The sequence below is a fragment of the Palaemon carinicauda genome, chromosome 27 (genome assembly GCF_036898095.1).
Source record: "Palaemon carinicauda isolate YSFRI2023 chromosome 27, ASM3689809v2, whole genome shotgun sequence".
In the NCBI taxonomy this organism is placed as follows: domain Eukaryota; kingdom Metazoa; phylum Arthropoda; class Malacostraca; order Decapoda; family Palaemonidae; genus Palaemon; species Palaemon carinicauda.
The window spans coordinates 20,320,076-20,332,440 of record NC_090751.1 but is presented as its reverse complement, the minus strand read 5'-3'; the positions used below and the strand labels follow the sequence as shown (position 1 = coordinate 20,332,440).

Genomic DNA, 12,365 nt, shown 5'->3' with positions numbered 1-12,365 from the left:
CAGGAAAATCGCATTAGATTTGCAACAGGATACAGCGACATATGCAAGAGAATATTATCCTGTCGGCTCCAATTATCCTTCTTGCGCAAGGACCACTTAAGCAAGGAGAGTCCGGGGTGAAACAAATTGCCGATGCAGGAAATTCCTCAAAGTTTCTCATTGCAACGATGATGATGATGATGATGATGATGCTCATGAGTGCATGACATTTGCGATGACTGGTTATGATGAATTGAAAATTGATTACTGTGATTATTACAAACTGGATTCAGGAATATTTCAGCGTTCATCATTAGCCTGATGATATTGATGATGACGGCCAATAATTTGTAATATAAGAGACTGACCATATACAAATGTGATCAGCGCCCAAGCCCCTTTTCCACCCAAGCTAGGACCAAGGGGGGCCTGGCAATGGCTGATGATGACTCAGTAAATAGACCTATTGGCTCCCCCCAACCCCCCAAACCTTACCTCACAAGGATGGTGAAGTTGCAGAGACCAAAAGAACTAACGGCCAATAATTTGTGATATAAGAGACTGACCATATACAAATGAGATCAGCGCCCAAGCCCCTTTTCCACCCAAGCTAGGACCAAGGGGGGCCTGGCAATGGCTGATGATGACTCAGTAAATAGACCTATTGGCTCCCCCCAACCCCCAAACCTTACCTCACAAGGATGGTGAAGTTGCAGAGACCAAAAGAACTAACGAGTTTGAGCGGGACTCGAACCCCAGTCTGGCGATCACCATTCAGGGACGTTACCACATCGCCCACCACAACCCTAATTAACTGTTTATAGCATAAAATCATATAATCAGTTCTGATTAATCCATTCGAGGAAAACAATTCAAATTTAACTTCTTGATGGTGACTAATCCATTCGAGGAAAACAATTCAAATTTAACTTCTTGATGGTGATAAAATTAAAATTCAACTTGAATTATGATGCGATGTGATGAATACTGTAATTGGCGAAACTTAACGCATACCACCATGGTAAGTGCTTCTTACATAAATTGTAATGATATAACAAAATAACTTTGTATCTATTACACTGACTTTAAATAAAATCAATAGGGAAAAACACTGAGTCTCGATGACCTCAGGAATCTGACTGCACTGTGATGAAGATGACCTAAAGATTGTTCTAATATAATGATGATTCTGGTAATAATATAAATTATTATTATTATTATTACTATCCAAGCTACAACCCTAATTGGAAAAGCAAGATGCTATAAGCCCAGGGGCTCCAACAGGGAAAAATAGCCCAGTGAGGAAAGGAAATAAGGAAATAAATAAATGAAGAGAACAAATTAACAATAAATCATTCTAAAATAAGTAACAACGTCAAAACAGACATGTCATATATATACTATTAACAACGTCAAAAACAAATATGTCATAAATAAACTATAAAAAGACTCATGTCCGCCTGGTTAACAAAAAAGCATTTGCTCCAACTTTGAACTTTTGAAGTTCTACTGATTCAACCACCCGATTAGGAAGATCATTCCACAACTTGGTAACAGCTGGAATATAATGACTGGTAACAAAGATAAACCTTTTTATACATTTTAAGAAATGAAGAAGATTATAAATGGCACAATATTACCAATAAATCAGTGACTATCAATAATAAATCACCCAATGGTTGTGGCCTGATTGGTAACGTCTCTGCCTAGTGTTTGTCAGACGGAGGTTCGAGTCCCGCTCAGACTCGTTAGTGCAATTAGTGCCTGCAACCTTACCATCCTTGTGAGCTAAGGTTGGGGGGTTTGGGGGAGCCTTTAGGTCTATCTGTTGAGTCATCAGAAGCCATTACCTGGCCATTCCTGGTCCTACCTTGGGTGGAAAAGGTGCTTGGGCGGTGATCATATAATATAAGGTCATTCTCTAGGGCATTGCCCTGCTTGCTAGGGCAATGTCACTGTCCCTTTTCTCTGCCATTCATGAGCGACCTTCAAACCTTTAATGATGAATTATCTTATGATGAGGAGCGGTAGTGAAAAATAATTTCAGTAAACAAAAAGTAATTTGCGTTTAACGGTGACTCTAGAGGCGATAAACTAAAAAATAATTTCAGTAAACAAAAAGTAATTTGCGTTTAACGGTGACTCTAAGAGGCGATAAACTAAAAATTAATTTCAGTAAACAAAAAGTAATTTTCGTTTAACGGTGACTAGAGGCGATACAATGGCCATTAAAAAAAGGATAAAAAGAAGATATATTCAGCGCAGCTTGTACCCCAAAAAGCTGACACATCAAATGTGCAGCTGCTCCGCGTTCAATACGGATTTGACAACAGTGTCGAACTAGAAGTACAGCAAAGTTATGGATGACAAACAAGTTTGATATTCTCATTCAAGAGGAAAATAAATGACATCAGTTGTTCACAAAAAAGTACTTCAAAAAGCATGGAAAAGTAATCTGAAATATGAAATAACTAGTATACGCCACCCGTCAAATGTGACGACTACTTATTTACATAGATATGCACACACATAGATTTAACACCTTCCAACCCCCCTCCCCCCCCCCAACACACACAGATTCACCACCTCCCCCCCCCCTCCCCCTTTCTAATTATAACACGCAAGCCTAGGCAAATTGTGGGAAATTAGATTGTTGTTTTCCAAGTGTTTGCCGCACAGCGTGACAGGAAATACATGTGTATATATATATATATATATATATATATATAATATATATATATATATATATATATATATATATATATATATATATAGTCAAACACTTCTTTCCCACCGTTATCCCTACATTAAGGGGTCGGTTGCCTGATGCGCTCTCTCCAATGCCTTCTATCAGGCATCCTCTTCCTCCAAACTTCTCTCCATATACTTCCCCTTATCTCGCCATCTAATTCTCTGCCTCGCTCTTCATCTCCCCTCCCCCTCCCCTTACAGGTTCCTCTCAGACCCTCCTCATCCTCCATCCTCAACACATACCAGTACCATCTCAGTCGTGACACACTTATCATCTCTACAATCTTTACTACGCCTGCCATCCTTCTTATTTCATTATTTTCCCATCTTTCAAGCAGTGATATTCCCATAATCCACCTTAGTATTCTCATCTCTGTTCTCTCAAGCCTTGTTTCCTCTTTTCGTCTTGAAGCCCAAGGTTCTGATCCATACATTAACACAGGTCTTATTACTGTGCTATAGATCTGGACTTTTAGCTCGATTGGCATTTTCTTATCACTTGACTTTTAGCTCGATTGGCATTTTCTTATCACATACCACTCGTGCTCCCTACCTCTACATTCTCCAAGCTGGTACCATCCTATTCTCAAATTCAGCCTTACATCCTCCCTTCTGACGTACAGTAGATCCCAACTATCTAAATTGTTCCACCTGGTTTATAAACGACCCTCTACTTTCATGTATGGCTATCCTGTCTCTACCTTCCTTACTGCTCATCATAGCTTCAGTCTTCTCCACATTTACCCTCAAGCCATCCTTTTCTAAAGTCTCTTGCTACTCAACCATCCTTCTCTGAAATATATCGTTAGACAGCTGCTCTTTGTTATATAGAGATTACGATGAAATGCGTATTAAAAAAAAAAAAAAAAAAAAAAAAAACTTCAAAGAAGGCGAAGTTGATATTAAAAAAAGAATAAACACTGAATCAGGAAAAAATCTCGGCCTAATCCCGTCCTCCAAACCCAGATCTTCGTGATTTGATATACTGCCAAGCAAACGCATACACACACACACGGTTAATAGCGAAACTGTGCCACTCATCAACGACCCAATCATCCTCCCATAACAAATCAAGTCGTTGACATTATCCTCGGGGAGACCTGATGAAGACAATCGTCTGGATATCATTCCAGGATGATGGAACTCCACGGTCGCTCATTTTCCAAATGGCAATCACCTCTGCACCCATTATCGCATGCGATCACAGGTAAAGATTCTAGTTTTCATACAATGCTGATACGTACGTTCGGGCTAAATTCACACCTTCTCTCTCTCTCTCTCTCTCTCTCTCTCTCTCTCTCTCTCTCTCTCTCTCTCTCTCTCTCTCTCTTTGGACGACCACCCAAAATTAAACCTATATTTGTGTCTGTGTACAGAGCAAGTGTAAAGTGCACGACTATGATTTATATTCAATTGAGATGTAAACTATTTAGACATATATATATGTATACATACAAACATACATACATATGCACAAAACGATGGGAAGGATATGGAAAATATAATTTTTATAGTAATAATATAAAATGGTCAGAAATAAATGAAGAATTGAACAAAGATTGGAAAAATGTATTCGTAAGTGATAATATACAGGTAAATACGGATATACAGTACAAAATACTGGAGAAAATTGTTATTTCACTATGAAATAACATCCAACAGATATTGTAGATTTGAGAACAAAGCCCTCAGAAAGACATTGAGAGTTAAATGGCATGACAGTATTAGAAATGAATCTATAAGAGAGATTACCCGAGTCCCTTAAGTAGATGAGATCATGGTGCGGGGTAGATGGAGATGGTTTGAGCATGCTCTTCGCACTCCCTAAGAGAGATTATTTCATCAAACTTTCAACTGGGCTCCAAAAAGACACCAAAAGAGTTGAAAGACCTAGGCCTACAATGCTGAAGATTAAAGGAGTCTAGGAACGAAGTAGAAGATGATGAATGATAAAGTATTGATTTAAAAGCACAAAGATAGAGACGACTGACGAAATCTAACCGAGGCCCTTTGCGTCAATAGGTGTAGGAGGAGATGATGATTATGGTGATGATCTATTCAAACAATCAGCATTATCATTTTCGCCATTTTAACAATAAGTTTAAGCATCCGATGTTACAAATACAAGTTTCACTAAACGACAATTGACTGCTTTAACGTTTTCTGGCATCCTAACAGCGATTAATCCATGTAATCCTACGGCATTCCAATGCAATCCTGAAATTATGGCGCCACGGGAAATCCTTCATTTCGAAACTCATTCATTGTGGACACAAAAGCAACGACGCTTGATGAATGTCGCCAGGGAATCCAGGCTCAAAACATTTATGAGGAGGAAGATCCAATCGCAGAAACGCAAGGCAATCGTTAATATAATCATAACGGACCTCGAAGGATACAATCATAAAGAGTGTGGTAGCTTAGTAGGTCCCTTGTTCAAGCCTTGATTGATTGATGGATCTCTCTCTCTCAAAAAAAAAAAAAAAAAAAAAAAAAAAAAAAAAAAAAACAACGACGACATTACTCTCCCTACCCGCTCGGCACATAAATCTAGCTATTGTCTCATAACTGGCCAGTGTCTTGTCACCCCCTTCCATCCATGCTTGGGAAAAGATAATCCATTTTAACGTTCCTACTGACCTTACAATATTTCGTATTAATCATTCGTTACTTCTCGTGTAGTTTATTTAGTTCCTTATTTTTTATCTTTCCTCATTGGGCTATTTTTCATTGTTGGAGCCCTCGAAATTATACAATAAAATCCTGCTTTTTCAACTAGTGTTGTAGCTTAGCTAATAATAATAATAATAATAATAATAATAATAATAATAATAATAATATTAAAAATAATAATAATAATAAAAATGTCTGCTTTTTACTGTCATATATCTGGTCTATTTCGGTATTTTATGACACCACAATGACCTGCCCCTTGTCACACTACCAATCACAAGAGACTAATTAACCAGAGTAAGTTCAGTGGCTCAACCTAAGGGTATCAATACCAGCATCTCTGGAACCTTCCTTTTTGCTGTTCGACTTCCTCGATTCACTATAGTTCTTAGTCATTCATTCCACTACTAAAGTCCTCGTTAGTTTCTTTGATCGTTGCAACCTCACCATCCTTGTGGGCTAAGGATGGGGGGGGGGATAGCCTATAGTTCTATCCGCTGAGCCATCAGCAGCCATTGCCTGACCCTCCTCGGTCCTAGCTTCGATAAAGAGGGGGCTTGGGCGCTGATCTTATGTATATATGGTCAGCCCCTAGGGCATTGTCCTGCTTGATAGGGGTAATGTCACTGTCCCTTGCCTCTGCCATTCATGAGCGGCCTTTAAACCTTTAAAACTAGAGGTCAACAAACTTGACTCGGTAGTCTAGTAACTAGTTCATTTGATTTATGAATTAAATTAATATCCTAAGAACACAGACTCTAACAAATACTGTTGGTTTGTCCCCCTCTACATCAAACTGCTTTGTTTCATTTTATTATTTTGGCAATATATTTGGCCTTAGTACAACCACAATAGCTACTTTAACATAAAAAAAAAAAAAAAAAAATTCTTCAAAAAGATTGAGATTTTTTCTGTAATCCAGGTCACACACCATCTATTCATTTTTGGCTAAACGTGGGAATAACTAACCACATTGATTTGACATAAAACTAATTGAGCTAAATAATCCAAATCTGAGCTGTCCTGCTTTGGAAAACAATGTGGCCTTACATGAAATGAAAATAAAGAAACCCCCAAAGAAAGAATACACTGGACTAATCAAATTTTGGGACAGGTCAACTTGACCAAAATACTATCAAGAACGTGTGAATTGAGTTAATGGACTCTGTAATTCATCAGCTTGGTGTGCTTGTTACGAAAGAACTGAAGATTAGAAGCTTCCATTAGCATCACACCACTTCAAGCAGAGCTTAGTCGAGTCAGCGAAATCATCTTCACACGAAGCATTTTTATGTCGAGCAGAAATAATCAATACAGAAATGTCTAACTTACACTTGGAACTTCCAAGGGCATCGGAGCTACAGAATAAGCTCTAAAAATAATACGAAAGATTATAATGTCCCTAGTAGTTTATTCATATATATATATTATATATATACACACATATATACACAGATATATATATATATACATATATATATATACAGTATATGTATATCTATACATATATATAAATATATATTCATATAAATAAAAAAATTAATACAAAATATAAACCAAAGAAAAAATCTATTGCTGCTACAAATTATACATATTAAAAAACAAATATTAACATTTAAATATATATATATATATATATATATATATATATATATATATATATATACATATATATATATATATATATATATATATATATATACATATATATATATATATATATATATATATATATATATATATATATATATATATATATAATCAATTCAAATAATTAGAAAACTACTGGAAAAGTTAAACCCGTTATTGGAGTACAGTATCTAAATGAATGAATAAACGAATCATACAGAGAGAGAGAGAGAGAGAGAGAGAGAGAGAGAGAGAGAGAGAGAGAGAGAGAGAGAGAGAGAGAGAGAGAGAAGCTCCAGACGCCACGGAGACACTAGCCTAATCCTAATTCATTACATCAGGAATGTCCGGACAAATCATAATAATTATGAGAAAACTAAAAGCCGCCACAACCAAACAAATCTCTGAGAAAAGAAAAAAAAGAAGAAATAAAAATCTCTGGAATGGGTTTTATTAGACGAGAGATTTACTCTCACCGAAGCGGAAAGGATTAAGCCTTTGTGTTTCTTAATGGGGTACTCCTCCCCCTTCCCCCTTCCTACAACAACGCCCCTCCTCCCCTCTCCCCTCCTACAATAACCAGCCTCTTTAAGAAAGAAAAGTTGTCACCATTCTCTCTAGCAAATTATTTTACTTTCGCAGTTCTTCAACAACTTACAACATTCATAGAAGTGTTTCTTTCTGGTGGTCTCTCTCTCTCTTTTGGCGGAGAAAGTTCTTATCGAACAATATATATCTATAAATTTACATTTAACATCTATTTGTGTCGAGCAATAGATATTTGCATATTTGCATTTAACTCTATTTGCATATCCAGGAAAAATATTTGCTAAGATACTTATAACTATAAACAACAGCATTCTCGGGAATATATTTCTTTATTATTAAAGAACTGCGATAGTAGTTATTAGTGTGACGGGCCCGGGCCGAGAGAAGGTTGTGACTCAAAGGCACGTTGAAAGCAACTGAGTAAATTTATTATAGAACACTCTCCTTTATATACAAAAGCTCAAAGCAACAAGAAATTTCATGTTTGAAAAACAGACAATGTTACAGAGGAAAAAGCAGACATGTTTAATCTGGTTCATTTTAGTGCGAGGGAAGAGCGAAGGTACTAGCATAATATATACACAAAATGAACTATGTACGATCGTGTGACACACGGTTGGTACATTAGTATCTGTCATAAGTATACAACGTGAAAAGTGTTAGCCACTTTAATTTATCATCCTTTCGGATTTTCTTATCTCAATTATCTCGAAATCAATCTTCTGCATTATTCTAATTTCAAAGCACTTATGAAGAAGTCACCATATGTAAACAGGCTGATCGTGTATATCCTACAATGGCAATGTTTCACTCTTGTTTACATCCACCAAAAAGACCTTACTTTATTTTTCTTTATAGATTAAGCCGGCCTTATGCAATGCCATAATGTTATATCAATACTGCATTGCCTAAGTGAGAGTATGGTTCGAGATCTGAATACCAGAAAATCCACTACTCTACGTTATTCTGAGGAAGTGCATTATAAGAGAAGATCTGTCCTTCAAGTGTTTTTGCTGCATGGGATGTTACCGCAAGAACCCAGTCCTTTAGATAAATTCTTCCTACATTAAATGTTACAATTATTATTATTATTATTATTATTATTATTATTATTATTATTATTATTATTATCACTTGCTAAGCTACAACCCTAGTTGGAAAAGCAGAATGCTATAAGCCTAGGGGCTCCAACAGGGAAAATAGCTCAGTGAGGAAAGGAAACAAAGAAGAATAAAATATTCTAAGAAGAGCAACAAGATTAAAATAAATATCTCCTATATAAACTATAAAAACTTTAACAAACCAAGAGGAAGAGAAATAAGATAGAACAGTGTGCCCAAGTGTACCCTCAAGCGAGAGAACTCTAACCCAAAAGACAGTGGAAGACCATGGAACAGAGGATATGGCACTACCCAAGATTAGAGAACAATGGTTTGATTTTGGAGTATCCTTCTCCTAGAAGAGCTGCTTACCATAGCTAAAGAATCTCTTCTACCCTTACAAAGAGAAAAGTTACCACTGAACAATTGCAGTGAAGTAAGAAGAATTGCTAGGTAATCTCAGTGCTGTCAGGTGTACGAGGACAGAGGAGAATGTGTAAAGAACAGGCCAGACTAATATGGTGTGTGTGTAGGCAAGGGGAAAATGAACCATACCCAGAAAGAAGGATCCAATGTAGTAGTCTGGCCAGCCAAGAGACCCCATAACTCTCTAGCAGTAGTCTCTCAACGGGTGGCTATTTCCTATTTAGAAACATCAATAATATATACACCATTTAATTAGTGAACATACCTTGAAACCTATATAATTAACCCACTGCTTTCAACAAGATATCGCCAAACATTCCGAGTTCCCTAAACCAGACTTCTAGTATATTCCACACTCCCTAAGGATTGAATTAAGGTGTTTCTGTATGTTATTAATTTGCAGTGGTGACAAAGTTTTAAAAAGTGTATTTTAACTCCTTTTTATACAGGTACTTTTAATAATAATAATAATAATAATAATAATAATAATAATAATAATAATAATAATAATAATAATAAAAGGCCTAATCTGGAATATTAAAATGAAATTGCCGCCACATTTGCCAAATGACAATTAATGATATCTTACCTTAAAAACAAGATTCATTTCGAGTTTAGGTCCCAAGCCTAACAACCTGGCATACTCCCGAAAAAAGAAAAAAAATTGCGAACGTTCTATCCCAGCGTTACCCCTACAATAAGGTGTCGGTTGCCTGATACGCGCTCTCAAAAAAAAAAAAAAAAAAAAAAAAAAAAAAAAAAAAAAAAAAAAAAAAAAAAAAAAAAAAAAAAAAAAAAAAAACACCTTCAGCAACATGGAATGGTAGAGTACCGACCAACTTGCTCTTTTGAGATAAAATTCTACTGGCAACACCCATGAATACCTTTTTTTAATCTCCTTTTTAAGGGATATGATAGTCTCAGCAGATATATAATAATAATTTTGTTGAGCAAATACTAATTAGAACGCTGTTAGTGGATTGTAAGAGGTACGAAATATATGATAATACTTTTTTTCTCTCTGCAGGTCGATAGCTACTTCGAAAATGGTATCTGCAGTCCATAAATTATATTTGCAAATTTCCTTAATAATATTTCCCCTCAGAGATGAAAAAAAAAAAAAAAGAAGTGCAAAGCACCCTATCCCCTTTACGAAAGCAATTGAGAGAGAGAGAGAGAGAGAGAGAGAGAGAGAGAGAGAGAGAGAGAGAGAGAGAGAGAGAGAGAGAGAGCTTTTTCCCCACCACGTTGGTGGTAAGAAAGAGCGTTCTGGGTATATCGTTTTTCAATATATCCGCCCATCCGATCTGTAAGATATAACCACGGGAGCTAAAATATTTTCTGCACCCCGGGTGAAGAGATCCGCGAGGTAATGGCGACTTGATGTGTGTAATAAGTCATATTCGGAAGGCTTAAAGTACGCGTCGAATTTGGGGGATCAAAATATTAATATTTTAGCATGGGAGTCCTGCTTAGTAACGCCTGGATATCGAAGAGATTATCTAGACTATATTATGTGGACGGTTTTTATGAATATCAACGTGAAAAGATGATATTATGTAGAGAACATCCATCATCGGATTTATTTTGATCGTATGGAAATCTAATTAATATATTTCATTTAGAGGTCAAGATTTCTGGAATCCCATAAAAATAAGGGCACACGATTATATACACAATATCTATGAATGTACGTGTGTATGTGTATATATACATATATATATATATATATATATATATATATATATATATATATATATATATATATATATATATATATAGATATAGATATATAGATATAGATATATATATATATATATATATATATATATATATATATATATATATATATATATATACATATGTGTGTATGTGTGTTATTTGAGTTTATAAGTATACATTGTGTACGCAAGTAATGTATGTTTCAGAGGTTACAATGTATATGTTCTTGGACAAAGAAAAAGAAATTCCCTTGATAAGGAGAGGAAAGAAATACTTTTAAAAATACTTTGAAGTCACGCATTCAAGGCATATATCATCTGTAGTCTTTCAGTAATGGTAACAGTTTACAACAAGTTCCACAGATTAGACCTCGGTTTACAGAGCTTAAAATTACAATTCTGATGGATAGCAATACATTATTTTCCATGAATATCAACGGAACAGACAACTATATACCTCGGCAGTGATCATGTCGGAGACTACCACATGCCCATAGTAAGAATGTCTGAGGAAGCTTTCATGTCTTACAGAGATCTGTAGTGAGTCTTCTATATGCACTCTCTGACATCACGTCTAGGACTGCCAAGTAACCTTGCTGAGATCAGACCTATGGCTAGAATGTATCCTCAAAAACATAAGGCCTTGGACAACCATACTAGAATGTATCCTCAAGAAGATAAGGCCTTGGACAACCATACTAGAATGTATCCTCAAGAAGATAGGGCCTTGGACAACCATACTAGAATGTATCCTCAAGAAGATAAGGCCTTGGACAACCATACTAGAATGTATCCTCAAGAAGATAGGGCCTTGGACAACCATACTAGAATGTATCCTCAAGAAGATAAGGCCTTGGACAACCATACTAGAATGTATCCTCAAGAAGATAAGGCCTTGGACAACCATACTAGAATGTATCCTCAAGAAGATAAGGCCTTGGGCAACCATACTAGAATGTATCCTCAAGAAGATAAGGCCTTGGGCAACCATACTAGAATGTATCCTCAAGAAGATAAGGCCTTGGACAACCATACTAGAATGTATCCTCAAGAAGATAAAGCCTTGGACAACCATACATCATTACTGAGATCAGGTCCAGGACAATTATATACCCTTACTGAGTTTAAGGCTAGAACTACCATTTGGCCTTAATAACTAGATCAAGTCTAAGGCTACAATATGTCCTTATTGATATTACACTTACGGCATTTGTATAACGCTAGAAACATCAGCTCTACAGAAAAGTGGGAATGGCAATGAAATCTAATCCCAAGAAAATAATAAGTTCTCTAAAGAAGAAGGAAAATAATTCAAAAGATTGTGCAATTAAAGATTTACACAAAGGTTGCAAAGCAACTGATAGATATGGTTATTCAAAATCAGGAACATATAACTCTCAATTTAGTAAACCATATATTAAACAAATATGTAAAAAAAAAAGGAGAGCGAGGCTTTTAAACACTTAATACAAGGGAAACAAGAGAAAAATTTGGATCATATAAATACTAAAGCAAGAATCATATAAGGGCTATAATC

The 12,365-nt window shown here is 35.9% G+C and overlaps 1 protein-coding gene across 1 annotated transcript; it reads left to right on the top strand.

Moving 5' to 3' along the window:
* Positions 1-11,447: 11,447 nt before the first annotated feature.
* Positions 11,448-11,981, top strand: LOC137620841 (golgin subfamily A member 6-like protein 1). Its single transcript, XM_068351288.1, has one exon. The coding sequence runs from the start codon at positions 11,448-11,450 to the stop codon at positions 11,979-11,981; it is 534 nt and encodes a 177-aa protein (XP_068207389.1).
* Positions 11,982-12,365: the final 384 nt, after the last annotated feature.